This window comes from Coregonus lavaretus (genome assembly GCF_964263955.1).
Source record: "Coregonus lavaretus genome assembly, chromosome: 31".
In the NCBI taxonomy this organism is placed as follows: domain Eukaryota; kingdom Metazoa; phylum Chordata; class Actinopteri; order Salmoniformes; family Salmonidae; genus Coregonus; species Coregonus lavaretus.
The window spans coordinates 6,990,472-7,005,170 of record NC_140018.1 but is presented as its reverse complement, the minus strand read 5'-3'; the positions used below and the strand labels follow the sequence as shown (position 1 = coordinate 7,005,170).

General features: G+C 42.2%; 2 protein-coding genes across 2 annotated transcripts; one reads left to right on the top strand and one right to left on the bottom strand.

The window, feature by feature from the left end:
- The first annotated feature begins 57 nt into the window (after positions 1–57).
- LOC311106319 (cell growth regulator with RING finger domain protein 1-like) lies at positions 58–9,211 on the top strand. Its single transcript, XM_084148634.1, has 7 exons — positions 58–272; positions 925–1,064; positions 2,158–2,338; positions 2,647–2,794; positions 4,916–5,023; positions 5,323–5,749; positions 8,905–9,211. Exons 1-6 carry the CDS (start codon positions 94–96, stop codon positions 5,662–5,664), a joined length of 1,098 nt encoding a protein of 365 aa, XP_084004760.1. The 5' UTR covers positions 58–93; the 3' UTR covers positions 5,665–5,749; positions 8,905–9,211.
- Positions 9,212–9,341: 130 nt separating this feature from the next.
- Positions 9,342–13,949, bottom strand: LOC311106318 (26S proteasome regulatory subunit 10B). The gene is made up of 14 exons (XM_084148633.1): positions 13,837–13,949; positions 13,311–13,390; positions 13,153–13,192; positions 13,009–13,061; positions 12,658–12,725; positions 12,383–12,497; positions 12,174–12,261; positions 11,813–11,874; positions 11,572–11,695; positions 11,048–11,109; positions 10,604–10,724; positions 10,179–10,259; positions 9,976–10,047; positions 9,342–9,865 (listed from the first exon to the last, which is right to left on the bottom strand). The coding sequence occupies exons 1-14, from the start codon at positions 13,919–13,921 to the stop codon at positions 9,747–9,749; spliced, it is 1,170 nt and encodes a 389-aa protein (XP_084004759.1). The 5' UTR covers positions 13,922–13,949; the 3' UTR covers positions 9,342–9,746.
- Positions 13,950–14,699: the final 750 nt, after the last annotated feature.

Genomic DNA, 14,699 nt, shown 5'->3' with positions numbered 1-14,699 from the left:
TACAGATGGTCGGCTACGTGCTCCTCCCAAATGCGCGAAAAAATGCGCATCAGGGCATGTGCACGGGACACCGTAGTGACGGAAGTGCCTGCTATGGAGGATACGAATGTCTTTTTTATCCACGGGTTTGATCATAAATCGGTTTATTTATCGTTAGCCAGATTAAAAATGGCAGCCGTGTTTCTAGTTATGTTGTATGAATATTCTCCTTTATTTTACATTAGTGTCATATCCTTATGTTTCGTTGTTACCGCCGCCATGGTCCTCGGCTGGTAGGTTCATGAAATTGCATTGACAACAACATTAGGCTATTATTATTGAATGAAGGGCTTATTTTAGCCTACACATAACGTTGCTAGCTATCTGTCGTATCTGTGCCTACATTTAGAAGTCAGTCATGTTTATATTGTGTTCAGTAAAGCCCAATTCCTCCTCTCTTTCGCTGTAATAAAGATGGCAAAAGGCGTTGATCATTTGACAGCACACCATTATTGCTACATTGACACCTCACGTGACAACATACAGTGATACAATATTTGGCACGCGCGAAAATGAAACATTGTAGCGTTGGATAAACATGGCACTCGAGAAACTGAAACATAGTAACATTGCCTCTGAAGTTTACTGTAATGTTCACTTTTCTGCACGGTTGTCTACTCGTTTTATGGTGGTTGGCAAAAGTTAATTTTTTTATGTTCCACACAAATTGTCATACTTTTCATAAGGTAGGCTATTAGAGAGCTTTATTTAAAATCAGAAATGGGACGATATAAACTTTTATAAAAATTGGTGTGCGTGCAATATCAAATTATCAAGTTGTTATATAGGCTACTTCAACAATCTTGTCTGATCTCTTATACACACACAACATAATGGAATATCTCCATTCAAATGTTCTGTGCTGCTCCACCTCGTCCCCCATAGGTTTGGTTTCGATGTCCCAGTGATTCTTCGTAGCTCTGATGAGACTGAGTCAGTCTTGCCTGTCCCAGAGAAGAGGATGGTTCAGGTGACCAACCCCTTTGCCCTGGAGATGGGGTCCTCCGGGGTGGCCTCTGTGACTGGTAAGAGAGCATGCAATGACAGTTATACTGCAACACACCACACATAGGGCCAGTTTCCTGGACCCAGATTAAGCCTCCAGGGCCAAAAAGCTATTTCAATGGACATTCGGGGAAAACCGGCCCATATAGCATAGTGTTATATTAGGTCTATGCCACATACTATGTTATAGGTGTGCCGCCATGAATTATATATAAATATAGATTTTATTGCATATTATAAACTGGGTAGTTTGGGTCCTGGATGCTGATTGGCTGAAACAGAAATACTTGTTTACTGTTGTATTTATGGTGGTAACCAGTTTATAATAGCATTAAGGCACCTCAGGGGGTTGTGATATATGGCCAATATACCACTGCTAAGGGCTGTATCCAGGCATTCCACTTCCCGTCCTGCATAAGTACAGCCCTTAGCCGGGGTATATTTAAGCAATAAGGCCCGAGGGGGTGTGGTATATGGCCAGTATACCACGGCTAAGGGCTGTTCTTATGCACGACGTAACGCGGAGTGCCTGGATACAGCCCTTAGCCGTGGTATATTGGCCATATACCACAAACTCCAGAGGTGCCTTATTGCTATTATAAACTGGTTACCAACATAATTAGAGCAGTAAAAATAAATGTTTTGTCATACCCGTGGTATACGGTCTGATATACTGTACCACGGCTGTCAGCCAATCAGCATTCAGGGCTCAAACCACCCAGTATACCACACCCCGTCGGGCCTTATTGCCTAAATATAAAGGAACCTCAACCTATATATGTGGCCCAGGTGCCTTACATTTACATTTACGTCATTTAGCAGACGCTCTTATCCAGAGCGACTTACATGAGCAATTAGGGTTTAGTGCCTTGCTCAAGGGCACATCGACAGATTTTTCACCTAGTCGGCGCGGGGATTAGAACCAGCGACCTTTCGGTTACTGGCACAACGCTCTTAACCACTAAGCTACCTGCCGCCTTATTGCTTAAATATACCACATTTTCTTTTTGAATGTTTAACCAGGGAATTCTACTACTACTACTGTATCCATGGCAATTTCCCCAACCCCATCTGACTGCCACTTTTAATCATTCTTTATTTTCCTCCTTCCAGAGGGTGTGTCCCTGCGTCCATGCTGCCTGGAGTCCTGTGTGCTGAGCTGTTACTGGGGTTGTGGTGTCCATGCCCTCCAGGGGGCGCTACAGACCCACCAACATGGCCCCAGCAGGCTCAGCACACCACAACAGTTCCAGGAAGCCCTGCACTTCCAGTACCACCACTGCCAAAGCTTCCAGTATCCTTCTCTGGGGCCATAATCTGAGTCATTGTTGCTTCCTTAGTTTAGTATTAGTAGTACATGTTTTGTGCATGTGATGGTCCTATTTGATATTCGGGTTGTAGAATATATAATTTTCTCATGTTATGTTTATCCTTTATTATATATTGCAAGTTTCATTGATGTTTTATGATATATCATGATATTTAATCATCGTGATATTTAGATGTAACACTAAGATTGAGGATGGAGTACATGCAAGGCAAAGGATAGATCTCTTTCAGTTCAGTTTCATCATGTATTTCACCCGTTAACCAAAGCCTCAGCATCGGTGGAGAGGACGGAGAGGAGCATTACACCGAGATGCCAGCCGAACTGAGGATCACAGATTTTGGTCTTTTGCCACGGGAACGCTACCCCCTGGTGGCTCTCCTCACACTGGCCGAGCCTGAAGCCAGGGACACATACAATATTGTGAGTTTGACTGTCATGGTAACACTTGGAACATGTGTCCATAAAATGTATATAGTATATATAAGTTGGAAGTAGAAGCCTAAGTGTTGTTGTCCATTAGTTTACTCAAAGTAGGGGAGGGATGGTAGGGGTAGGGAATATATACAGAACCAGTCAAAAGTTTGGACACACCTACTCATTCAAGGGTTTTTCTTTATTTTTACTATTTTCTACATTGTAGAATAATAGTGAAGACATCAAAACTATGAAATAACACATAAGGAATCATGTAGTGTTAAACAAATCTTAGATTTGTCAAAATAGCCACCCTTTGCCTTGATGACAGCTTTGCACACTCTTGGCATTCTCTCAACCAGCTTAATGAGGAATGCTTTTTCAACAGTCTTGAAGGAGTTCCCACATATGCTGAGCACTTGTTGGCTGCTTTTCCTTCACTCTGCGGTCCGACTCATCCCAAACCATCTCAATTGGGTTGAGGTAGGGTGATTGTGGAGGCCAGGTCATCTGATGCAGCACTCCATCACTCTCCTTGGTCAAATAGCCCTTACACAGCCTGGAGGTGTGTTTTGGGTCATTGTCCTGTTGAAAAACAAATGATAGTCCCACTAAGCGCAAACCAGATGGGATGGCGTATCACTGCAGAATGCTGTGGTAGCCATGCTGGTTAAGTGTGCCTTTAATTCTAAATAAATCACTGACAGTGTCACCAGCAAAGCACCCCCACACTATCACACCACCTCCTCCATGCTTCACGGTGGTAACGACACATGCAGAGATCATCCGTTCACCTACTCTGCATCTCACATAGACACGGCAGTTGGAACCAAAAATCTCAAATTTGGACTCATCAGACCAAAAGACAGATTTCCACCGGTCTAATGTCCATTGCTCGTGTTTCTTGGCCCAAGCAAGTCTCTTCTTATTATTGGTGTCCTTTAGTAGTGGTTTCTTTGCAGCAATTTGACCATGAAGGCCTGATTCACGCAGTCTCATCTGAACAGTTGATGTTGAGATGTGTCTGTTACTTGAACTCTGTGAAGTATTTATTTGGACTGCAATCTGAGATGCAGTTAACTCTAATGAATTTATCCTCTGCAGCAGAGGTAACTCTGGGTCTTCCTTTCATGTGGCGGTCCTCATGAGAGCAAGTTTCATCATAGCGCTTGATGGTTTTTGCGACTGCACTTGAAGAAACCTTCAAAGTTCTTGAAATTTTCCAGATTGGCTGACCTTCATGTCTTAAAGTAATGATGGACTGTAATTTCTCTTTGCTTATTTGAGCTGTTCTTGCCATAATATGGACTTGGTCTTTTCTCAAATAGGGCTATCTTCTGTATACCACCCCTACCTTGTCACAACACAAATTATTGGCTCAAACGCATTAAGGAAAGAAATTCCACAAATTAAGTTTTAACAAGGCACACCTGTTAATTGAAATGCATTCCAGGTGACTACCTCGTGAAGCTGGTTGAGAGAATGCCAAGAGTGTGCAAAGCTGACATCAAGGCAAAGGGTGGCTACTTTGTAGAATCTCAAATATAAAATATATTTGATTTGTTTAACACTTTTTTGGTTACTACATGGTGTTATTTCATAGTTTTGATGTCTTCACTCTAATTCTACAATGTAGAAAATAGTAAAAAATAAAGAAAAACCCTTGAATTAGTATGTGTGTCCAAACTTTTGACTGGTACTGTATATACAAAATATATATATATATATATATTCTTACCCCCAAAAAATATGGGGGATTGGAAATGATGCAGACAATTACATTGATGGAAGCCACTATCTATCTGCAATATTAAAGCTGATCTACTCCCTAAAAACAAAAACACTTGGAACATCGTCATATGGGGCCAGTTTCGTGGACACAGATTATACCTAGTCCTGGGGGTAAAGAACATGCTCAATGGAGAATTCCCACTGAAAGTGCTTTTTATTCCAGGACTAATCTGTGTCCAGGAAACCGTCCAATCACTTCAATGTGTATAAACCTAAGGATAACGATGCAATCCACACCCGGTACAAGGTGTGCTCAGTAAGTTTAAAGGTACCTTCTCTGCGTGGGTGTTGTCCTGGATGTGACACTCATTATCCCTCATGGTTCCTCTCTCTCAGGTCGCCAGTGTCACCGTGGTTCATGTTCCAGATGACAAATACAGCTTGTCGGCACGGATCCTATTTCAATATCTCCTCACGGCACAAGGGAACATGTATGAGTTAAAGGTATAGATTTGTTTTTTTTATTCATCATTTTTTTATCCAGTCCCATTGAAATAGGAATATATTTTTCTATGGAGTGGGCAAGGGCTCAGTGAGATTACAGTAGGCTATCATAACTTTTTTCAGATCTTTGGTTGTGTTCCATTATCCAGACTAGCGTAACACTTAGAATGCAGGCCAATGCATTGCTTCCTTCTTAGTGCTATGCTATTGTAGATATTGGAACAAAGTGTTGGCTGTTAAGAGCAAGTCTGATGCTGGCAGTTGACATTCTCATAAATGTTGTCTGTTTCCTTCTCCAGTCACTCTTTATGTCAGCTGAGAGCATGGGGTTGTCAGGGGCGACTGACCCCGCCCCTAGCGCAGAGATACCACCAGAACCACCTGGAAAGGAGGAAGAGGAGAAGATTCCAGGAATGGAAGATGAAGAGGAGTGGTCAGAGGTGGGAAAAGCCAAAGACTGTGTGGTGTGTCAGAATGCACCTGTTAACCGCGTCCTGCTACCCTGCAGACACGCCTGTGTGTGTGATGGCTGTGTCCATCGCTTCCAACACTGCCCCATATGCAGAGCTTTCGTATTGGAGTCCTTTGCCCTGTCCCAGGAGCCCCCTATGGAGGAGGAAGATGAGGTAGAGGAAGAATGAACTGTGATGTAGCAGGTCAATGTTATTAGTATTTATGATATAAACAGGAATGTTACTCATTGGAGTAGCTGTATGGTGTCTAGGGGTGGGCGATATGAGCTAAAATTCATATCACGATATTTTCCACTGTCCAGACGATATCGATATGATATCACGATATATGACGTAAAAAAATATGAATCACATTTTAATATCCCTTCTTGGTTAAATTATATTAGTTAAGGAAAAATATGTATTTGAACCTTATATAACCAGAAAGAGTGAGGCATTGGACCGTATGGACCTGAAAAGTTTTTATTTGTATTGTGCAAACATGCATTCCGTAAACATGAGGTAGGTAGGCCTATATATATATATATATATATAAATTAGATATTAAGTAAAATTAAATAAAAAATAACAGGAGATAAAGAAAATAAGGTAATTACAAATTCAAATACGTGTGTTTGTTTTGGCTACGGTCCGTAGATATGTAAAAAACTAACCGTTTGAAACTAAACCTTTCAAGCCTCAACCATCAATTATCAACAAATCTTCACTAGAACTTTCTTCACAAGTTCCGTGCCAGGAATACCAGCATGTTGACTGTTTCTGGCTTTAGTGCTGCCCTGTGACATGTCACCACATTGCCCCCAGTGCTGAATGCCCTCTCAGAGGGGGCACTTGTGGCAGGGATGCATAAGTATTTCTTTGCCAGACAACTCACACGTGGAAAATTAGATCCGTGAAATCGCCACCACTCCAAAGGATCAGACTCGCTGTCTGCTGCCGTTGCCAGAATGTAGCTATTCAGCTCTTGCTCAATGATCTGCCTCTCTGAACATGAGGCAGGTGCACTGCTGGTCTGCTTAAAGAAGCTCCCAAGGCTCTTCTTGGGCTTCTTGCCTGATTGATGAGCAGTGGAAGCTTCTTTCTCCCTGTCAGTGTGATCCTCTGCAAGAGACGATTTTCCCAGGGCTGTGTTCTCCACCAGGAGGGCTTCGGTCTCTGAGGCAGCTCTCACCTTAAAAAATGAAAATAATTAAACTTTATTTGTATAGCACCTTTCATACATAAAATGCAGCCCAAAGTGCTTTACATTTGAAGCAATAAAACAAGAACAAATGAATAAATACCTTAATGTCCTCCAGTTTCTCAGCGGACATGTACCTGGTCTTGAACCTTGGATCTAGAAAGGTAGCCATGGAGAGCAGCTCATCTGTTGCAGGGTCAGTGTACTTGTTATTCAAGTAATCAAGAACCTTGATCTTGATCTCTTTGGTCAGTTCTGTATCGTCCTTGCTCAGATTTAGAACCTCTGCATTTAACAGATTGATGACAGGCTTCAAATAGGACACGCTCACATACGCTTCTCCTGACAGGGCATCTGTAAAGTCCTGGAGTGGCTTCAGTGCTGCTGTGACTGATTCCAAGACCTGGATGTCTTGCCAGGTAGGTACAAGGTGCCGTGTCTTTTTGTCCCCTGCCAGGACCTGTGTAATGGCCTTTTCCTGCTCCAGGACTCTTTCCATCATTTTCAGACGAGATCCCCACCTTGTCGGAGATTCTGTGATGAGCTTGTGCAGGGGCAGGCTTAGTTCATTCTGTGCTGTCATCAGGGCCTTCTGCTTTTTCCAGCTGTATGAGAACGTGCTAACCACCTTTTTGCAAACCCCTGTGGCCCGGGAAATCGCACACCCCTGTGGCCCGGGAGCGTTTTGGACACTCCTCTCTGGAAATTGGGAATAAGAAATCAAAATAATAGGGTGAAAAATAATCGAATCACAATACAATAATAATTAATAATAATGCATTTTTATATAGAAATCACAATACAATATAACTTTTAATCTTTGTTTGAGGATTTACGGCATTTACATTCAACTGTTACACATTTTACAAATCTGATGTGCTTAGATTTAGCCTACGGTACATGGCTGATGTGAGCTGTATTTTTTCTTAATAATAAGCATCATACAGGGTAGGCCTAGGCTACAGTCCTGAAACTTACCAATAGCATTGTGCAGCCTGTGTCCGAAACATCCAAGGTTTGCCCACTTGTTCAGCTGCAATGCCTTGATCATGTTCGATCCGCTGTCGGTCGTCATACAAACTTGACGCGACTCTTTTAATCCCCAGGACGACAGTATGTCCCTCAGCCCACCTGCAATTATTTCCCCGGTGTGGTCGTCTGGGAAATAAGACGTCTGTAGGCACTTACTTTTCAGTTTCCAGTCACCGTCTATGTAATGGATTGTGAGGCTTATATAAGGTTCTGTGGTACGACTTGACCATAGATCGGCAGTAGTGGAGAAGAATGGAATGTTATTTATCTCACTGTAAACTCTGTCCCAGCATTCTGTGTAAAGCTGTGGCAGGCATTTTTGGCTAAAATATTTGCGGCTCGGGATCTCATATCTTGGGTCCAGAGTTTGAATCAACTTTCTGAACCCCTCTTTCTCCACAGTTTGAATCGGTACCATGTCCTTCGCTATGTGATTTGTAATCGCAGCTGTGATGTCTATCCATTTTTTGCTCGTCTTCTCATAGCAAGTACCGGCAGCAAATGATGATATAATTGATTGTTGAGTGCGAGTCTGGCTTGTCTTCGGGCGAGCTCCTGGGCTTACTGTCTCACGCATTCTGGTGCATTGTTCATACTCACGGACATGTATGTTTTTTAAGTGATTGAACAGGTTGGTCGTGTTTCCACCTTTTGCTAAGACAACACGACGACACAACTTGCATAGGGTAGTGTTTTGGTCGGGGTCGGAGATTTTAAAGCCAAACCAGTTCCAAACAACAGAGGTGCCCCCTTTCTTCTTAACCAATTTATCCTCCTGCTCTTGAGCAACATCAATTTCTGTGTTTTCGCTCATCCTGGATTGTAAAGTTTTCCCCCAATAGTTAACCTGCCTCCTAACTGCAGCTGCCTGCACACTTCTTTGTTGCTAGCACTACATGCGTGCAACAAGTGCATGCGACGTGCGCTCATAAAAATAGGTCAACATATTAACATACATTCTTTTATTCGTAAGAACCAAGAAAGGTTGGATAAAAAAAAAAAAAAAAAAAGATGTAGCTACTTAGTACTATCACTCAGTTGAAATTTGGAACAAAAAAATATTGATGCAAAATTCGAATTTATGAATTCTGAATAAATCGCGGTATCCATGATATTGCTAAATCCATATCATGGCGCGGCACAATACCGGTTTTTACTATCAAACCGGTATATCGCCCACTCCTAATGGTGTCCAGAATGTGTATGAGCATTGTCACTATAGGTGCTGGTCCAATACATATATAGTAGTACCGTTTCAAGGGAATCAGTGTTTATCATAGAATGGATGTGATATGGTTTTACGTCAGTCATTTATTGGACATTTCCAACTGTTTTAGGACTGCGTTATCATATACATTTTATTTTATCACGTTGATAGTTGTGGTGGAAACTATTCCTTGAACTGTTTGTAAACAATGTAGATATGGAAAACCTATTATTTGTTTTTATGTGTAATGTATAGATAATGTATTTTATTTATCAATATACAATACATTACATGTTTTTTCCCTTCTTTTGAGCGTTGATCGTTTGTAGGGACAGAAATTATGAATTTCATTTTTAGGAAATTGGCAAAGAAGCCAAACCTGGCATCAGAGCGTTACAGAGGTTAAAAAAAACAGCGTAACAGTGATCAGCATGATATAACGTTTTTAATGTGGCATACTCCTTTTGTATGCTTTTACAGATACAGGCGCTCCAATGGCAAAAGTATTTATTGTCTCGTTAATATAATTCTAAATACTGGGCCAGTGGGCAGAAATGTAAAACTCTGAGTGGGTAGAGAGACTTTAATGTATGCATTTCCCATATCTGTAATCTGTAACTGTTTAGATGTCACTTCTTGGCAACTCTATATAGAAATAGTTCTCTGATAAGAACAGATCCCTAATCCACTTTTCTCCAAATAAACTTTTCTGCATCATACAACTTGGCCAAAAAACTAGTGAGAAACAAAACTGGTTTTACTGGTGAGAACGCTGCAACAGCAAACCCCCTCCCTCCCCATTTACACTTCTAGAAATACTGATATAGGAATTTATATGGGCTTGTAGTCCAGTTTGGATTCGAGCTTCTTCGAATCGGCCACCTTGCGAACCGCCTTCATGAAATCCTCTTGAGTGACGTACTCGTGATCGGTACGGATCGCAAACATACCTGGTAGACCGAAAGAGACCAGACTTAGGGAGATCAAAACAATGTGGTTGGATTCAAGAAAATCTCAGTTTTTGTCAAGCTAGACTGATAATGTTAGTCATGACAGCTACCTGCTTCAGTGCAGACGTTTCTCAAATCGGCTCCGTTGAAGCCGTCCGAAAGCTTCACGATCGCTTCGTAATCTGAGAAGAAAAAAGCCAACATGTTAAAAGGAACAGTACTTGAAGTCTAAAACACGACTTCAACCTAATGTATCCCAGCTGTGTTAAAATCAAGACCAGTCTCTCCTAAGTACACACTCTCACTCACACACCTATCTCTCCGTGTTTGGTGATGGGGCCAGAGTGGATCTTCAGGATGTCCAAACGGGCCTGTTCATTGGGCAGCTCAATGTCTGTTGGAACAGTAGAAATAACCACATCACTCTTTTCATACCATAGACATTTACATGTGTTACTACCTGGTTATGAGGAGAAGGAGGTGGAGGGAGATCATTGTGACCCTATGTCCCAAAGGTGATAAGGTACTGTATGGCTCAGTTGGTTGAGCATGGCCGTTGTAACGTCAGGATTGTTGGTTTGAGTCCCGGCGCCACCCATTTCGAAAAATGTATGAAGCATGACTAAGTCCCTTTGGATAAAAGTCTACTAAATGGCATATATTATATTATATTAAGATGATTGAGTAAGTATGAAGGAGACTGGGTGATGATGATGGGCAGAGGGAGGAAGAACCTACGGATCTTGCGGTCCAGTCTGCCGGGACGCAGCAGTGCGGGGTCCAGGGTATCAGGCCGGTTGGTAGCCATGATCATCTTGACTCTGTGCAGGGTGTCAAAGCCGTCCATTTGGTTCAGCAGCTGGGTACACACACAGAGATAAGACGCTGAGAAGCCAACTCAGCGAGAGGATTATCTGCCATGGATCCTAATAATGTTAAACCCCTTACAGTAATACCCTTCATTGCTTATTGAAATGCCAGTCAAGCTTGCTGCAAGCTACACGTCATTGAGTTCTCATCTTCAACATCCCCACAATATATACTGTACTGACCAAGCCACAGAACCAGGTCTTTACCCAAATAAATATGTTTTATAGAACCACCATTCTCATAGAAAGCAACGTCTGTTGAACAATATCCATTCTATGTAACCTATCTAAGTGTTATGGTCGCTCATTTTACCTCCATCAGAGTCCTCTGGATCTCTCTGTCAGCTGATGTACCCTCTGAGAACCGTCGGCCACCTTGGAGAGAAAAACAAGTATTTAACTTCATTCCCAGTTCCCAGACACTGTACGCAATGCTGAGCCAAGGAATAAATATGGCATCAGGATGCTTAGCCTGGTCCCAGATCAGTTTGTACTGTATAGCCAACAGGTTGACAATGCATTACTCATCTCATATTTAAATTATATACTGTATTCTATAATATTCTATTGTATCTTAGTCCATGCCGCTCTGTCATTGCTTGCCCATGTATATATTCTTAAATTCCATTCCTTACTTAGATTTGTGTGTAATGGGTATATGCTGTGAAATTGTTAGATATTACTTGTTAGATATTACTGCACTGTCGGAGCTAGAAGCACAAGCATTTTGCTACACCCGCAATAACATCTGTTAAACACGTGTATGTGACAAATACAATTTGATTTGATTTACAGTACAAACTGATCTGGGGCCAGGCTACAGCACAGGATGCTCACCGATGGCGTCTATCTCGTCCATAAAGATGATACAGGGCTGGTGGTCCCTGGCATAGTTGAACATCTCCCTGATGAGCCTGGCGCTCTCTCCAATGTACTTATCCACAATGGAGCTGGACACAACCTGCCACAGGGGGTGCGAAGAAGACGGACACGCTATGCGTCAGCCATGTTTTTCAAAGAATGGTGAAGAGAGTCAAAAAGGACAGTGGAGGAAAACAAAGTGTAGCCTACTACTCACCTTGAGGAAGTTACAGTCCATCTGACTGGCCACAGCTCTGGCCAGAAGAGTCTTTCCGGTGCCTAATGAAAAGATAAGCGCATAAAGGAAATTATGAATAAACCCTCAGGACCTCAGTGACGTAACTTAATCGCATTATTCAGGGTGAATCTCAAAAGTATTTCTGTGATTCGCCGCACCCTTTATTCCATGACCTCCTTCTCAAAACACATTGGAGGAGAAGGTCCGAGGGGAGGGACCTCAGATCTTCTCATCCATGTGTTTTGAGAGGTAGGTGAAGGAATCAAGGATATGAGAAATCAAGGAAACACTTGAGATTCAGCCTCGGTCTATAGTGAAATCCTGCTATATAGTGACTCACCTGGAGGTCCGTAGAGCAGGCAGCCCTTTGGAGGGATAATTCCCACCCTCAGGAATAGCTCAGGGTTGGTCAGGGGCAGCTCAATCACCTGGAACACAGGAAACATAGGGGAAAGGTCATATAAAAAAAACCTGACTGTCTCAGGAAAAACACGTAACCCCATTTTCTAAAAATATCGTAAGTGTACTGTAGGATCTGCTAGATGTTACCTCTCTCAGTTCACGGATCTGCTCGGCCAAGCCCCCGATCTCTGAGTAGGAGATGCTGCCTGGATCTTCATGGGACATGTTGTACACCAGGGGGTCCACCTCTCTGGGCAGATACCTGTGGTGGGAGGTAGGGACGGGACATGTTAACTGCCATCAGGGGCAACATTTAGGGCTGACATACCTTTTACTTGGAACATTTTGTGTCAGTAGACAGAACTAACAGTTGCTCAATGGCTGTGTGTGTGTGTGTGTGTGTGTACGTGTACAGTGCCTACCTCATAATGGTGAGGGTGGTCATGTCCAGGGCCACTCTGGTGCCTGGTTTGAGCTGCGATTTATCCAGCTGTGTGAAAATGACAGATAGACAGATGAGCTCTGTGGTCCTCTGTAGCTCAGCTGGTAGAGCACGGCGCTTGTAATGCCAGGGTAGTGGGTTCGATCCCCGGGACCACCCATACACAAAAATGTATGCACGCATGACTGTAAGTCGCTTTGGATAAAAAGCGTCTGCTAAATGGCATATTATTATATTATTATTATTACAATCATGGAGAGATGACACTGACACTCACAGAAAGTAAATAAACGCTGACGATACGAGGGTAACGTCATGGCTCAAGACTTACTTGTCTGCGGCAGCCAACAACATAGCGAGGTCCATTGGTTGCCTTGACAATGACTGAAGAGAGGAAGAGAATGAACATGACATAATATGTAATGTCTGACATATGTATGGGTCATAGGACGATTGCAATGATGTTACAACTTACATTTCTCCTCTGTCAGCTGTTTGAGCACTTCACCGACAATCTACATAAGTATGACAAGAAGTTGCAGTTAAAATATATTCTTTATGATACGGAGACACTTTTAGTACGTCACTATATTGCAGATCAATAAATCATGTTGTGTGAATACACAATCTTACCTGACCAACACTTTGTAAGGCCTTCAGGTCATTTTCAGATTTTTCATATTGTTTTGTCTGTTCCTTGAGCTGTTCCCTCACTGAAAACAGATGATACAAGTATGAAATCAAGCTATGTAGCAAGCTAATTAACTCTAGCTAGAAGGTAGGGCTGTGTTCTGTTAGCTAACTAGCTAGCTAGCGATAGCTGATCATGTCTGTTATTGTTTTTCCGTGACTTCAAGTTAGATTCTAACTACTATTGTTAGCTAGCGGTCTTGGCAAATAACTGGTTAAATAGCTTGTTAAGCACAGCGAACACACTTCAATATACGGTTAACTCCAGCTATTTTGGTAGCTAGCATTATGCTAACACGTTAGCCGGTTGTCATGACCATTAATTTCTATGGCCGATTCTACTGCATGACAAAGCGAGTTAGCCAACAACCGCTTAGCTAACTGGTCATGTTGCTTATTTTAGTTAGATAACCCCTTTTATGTGCATTATTCTGAAATATTGACAAAGGCAAACTAATATATTACTTACACTCTTTTAAACGTCCATCAATCTCTTTATGTTCAAGTAATCTTTTTCTGTAATCTTGAAGTCCCTTTTCTCTGGTGTCAGCCATTTTGCCTCTATGAATTATGGGAATTGTAAACGTCAGAGAGGATGTATTTTTTTTTCTGTGACATCGTGCAATTTGTCATCTTTGCCACATGGGGCAGTGTCCCCTCATTCTTCTCATTATGACCAGGACCAATGGATGCTCCAAAGCAGTGTTTCCCAACCAGGGGTACTAGGACCGCTAAGGGTACTTGGCCTATCCACAGGGGGTACTGGAGAAGACTCATGAGATGATAGGCGTACTGGTCAAATGCACATGAGGGGGTACTTCAGGGGTACTCCGGGCAGAGCAAAATTCAGTTGGTGGTACAGCAAGTGAAAAAGGTTGCGAACCACTGCTCTAAAGGATGCCGCTCGAACCCAAAATAAGTTTAGTTAGGAAATAAAATATTTTCCCCTGCTTTCAAATCACAAAAACACATTATTCTAACTCAGTATGAATCTGGTAAAGTTTGGCTTGGGTGACTTTCCCATGATGAGTCACAGATGAATAATAATAATATTTTATGACACTCTTCTAGTCTGGATATCATCTAATAATATTTTACAGAGCACGTCATTTTGTTATGAGAAGCTAAGGTTTTTCATAGCATGATGAATCCCTGAACTTCCTGAGAAGAGAATGGGAGGGGGTGCAGATTGATTGTGAGTTGGTGGTTTAGACTATCAGTTTGGTTGAATCACTTCTCATGTGTTCTTTGTGAGCATAGTAGGCAGTGGAGGTGGCTAAAGTGAGGAAGCAAAGCTATAGAACAGCTGTGTGTATTTTACACACCCCTACC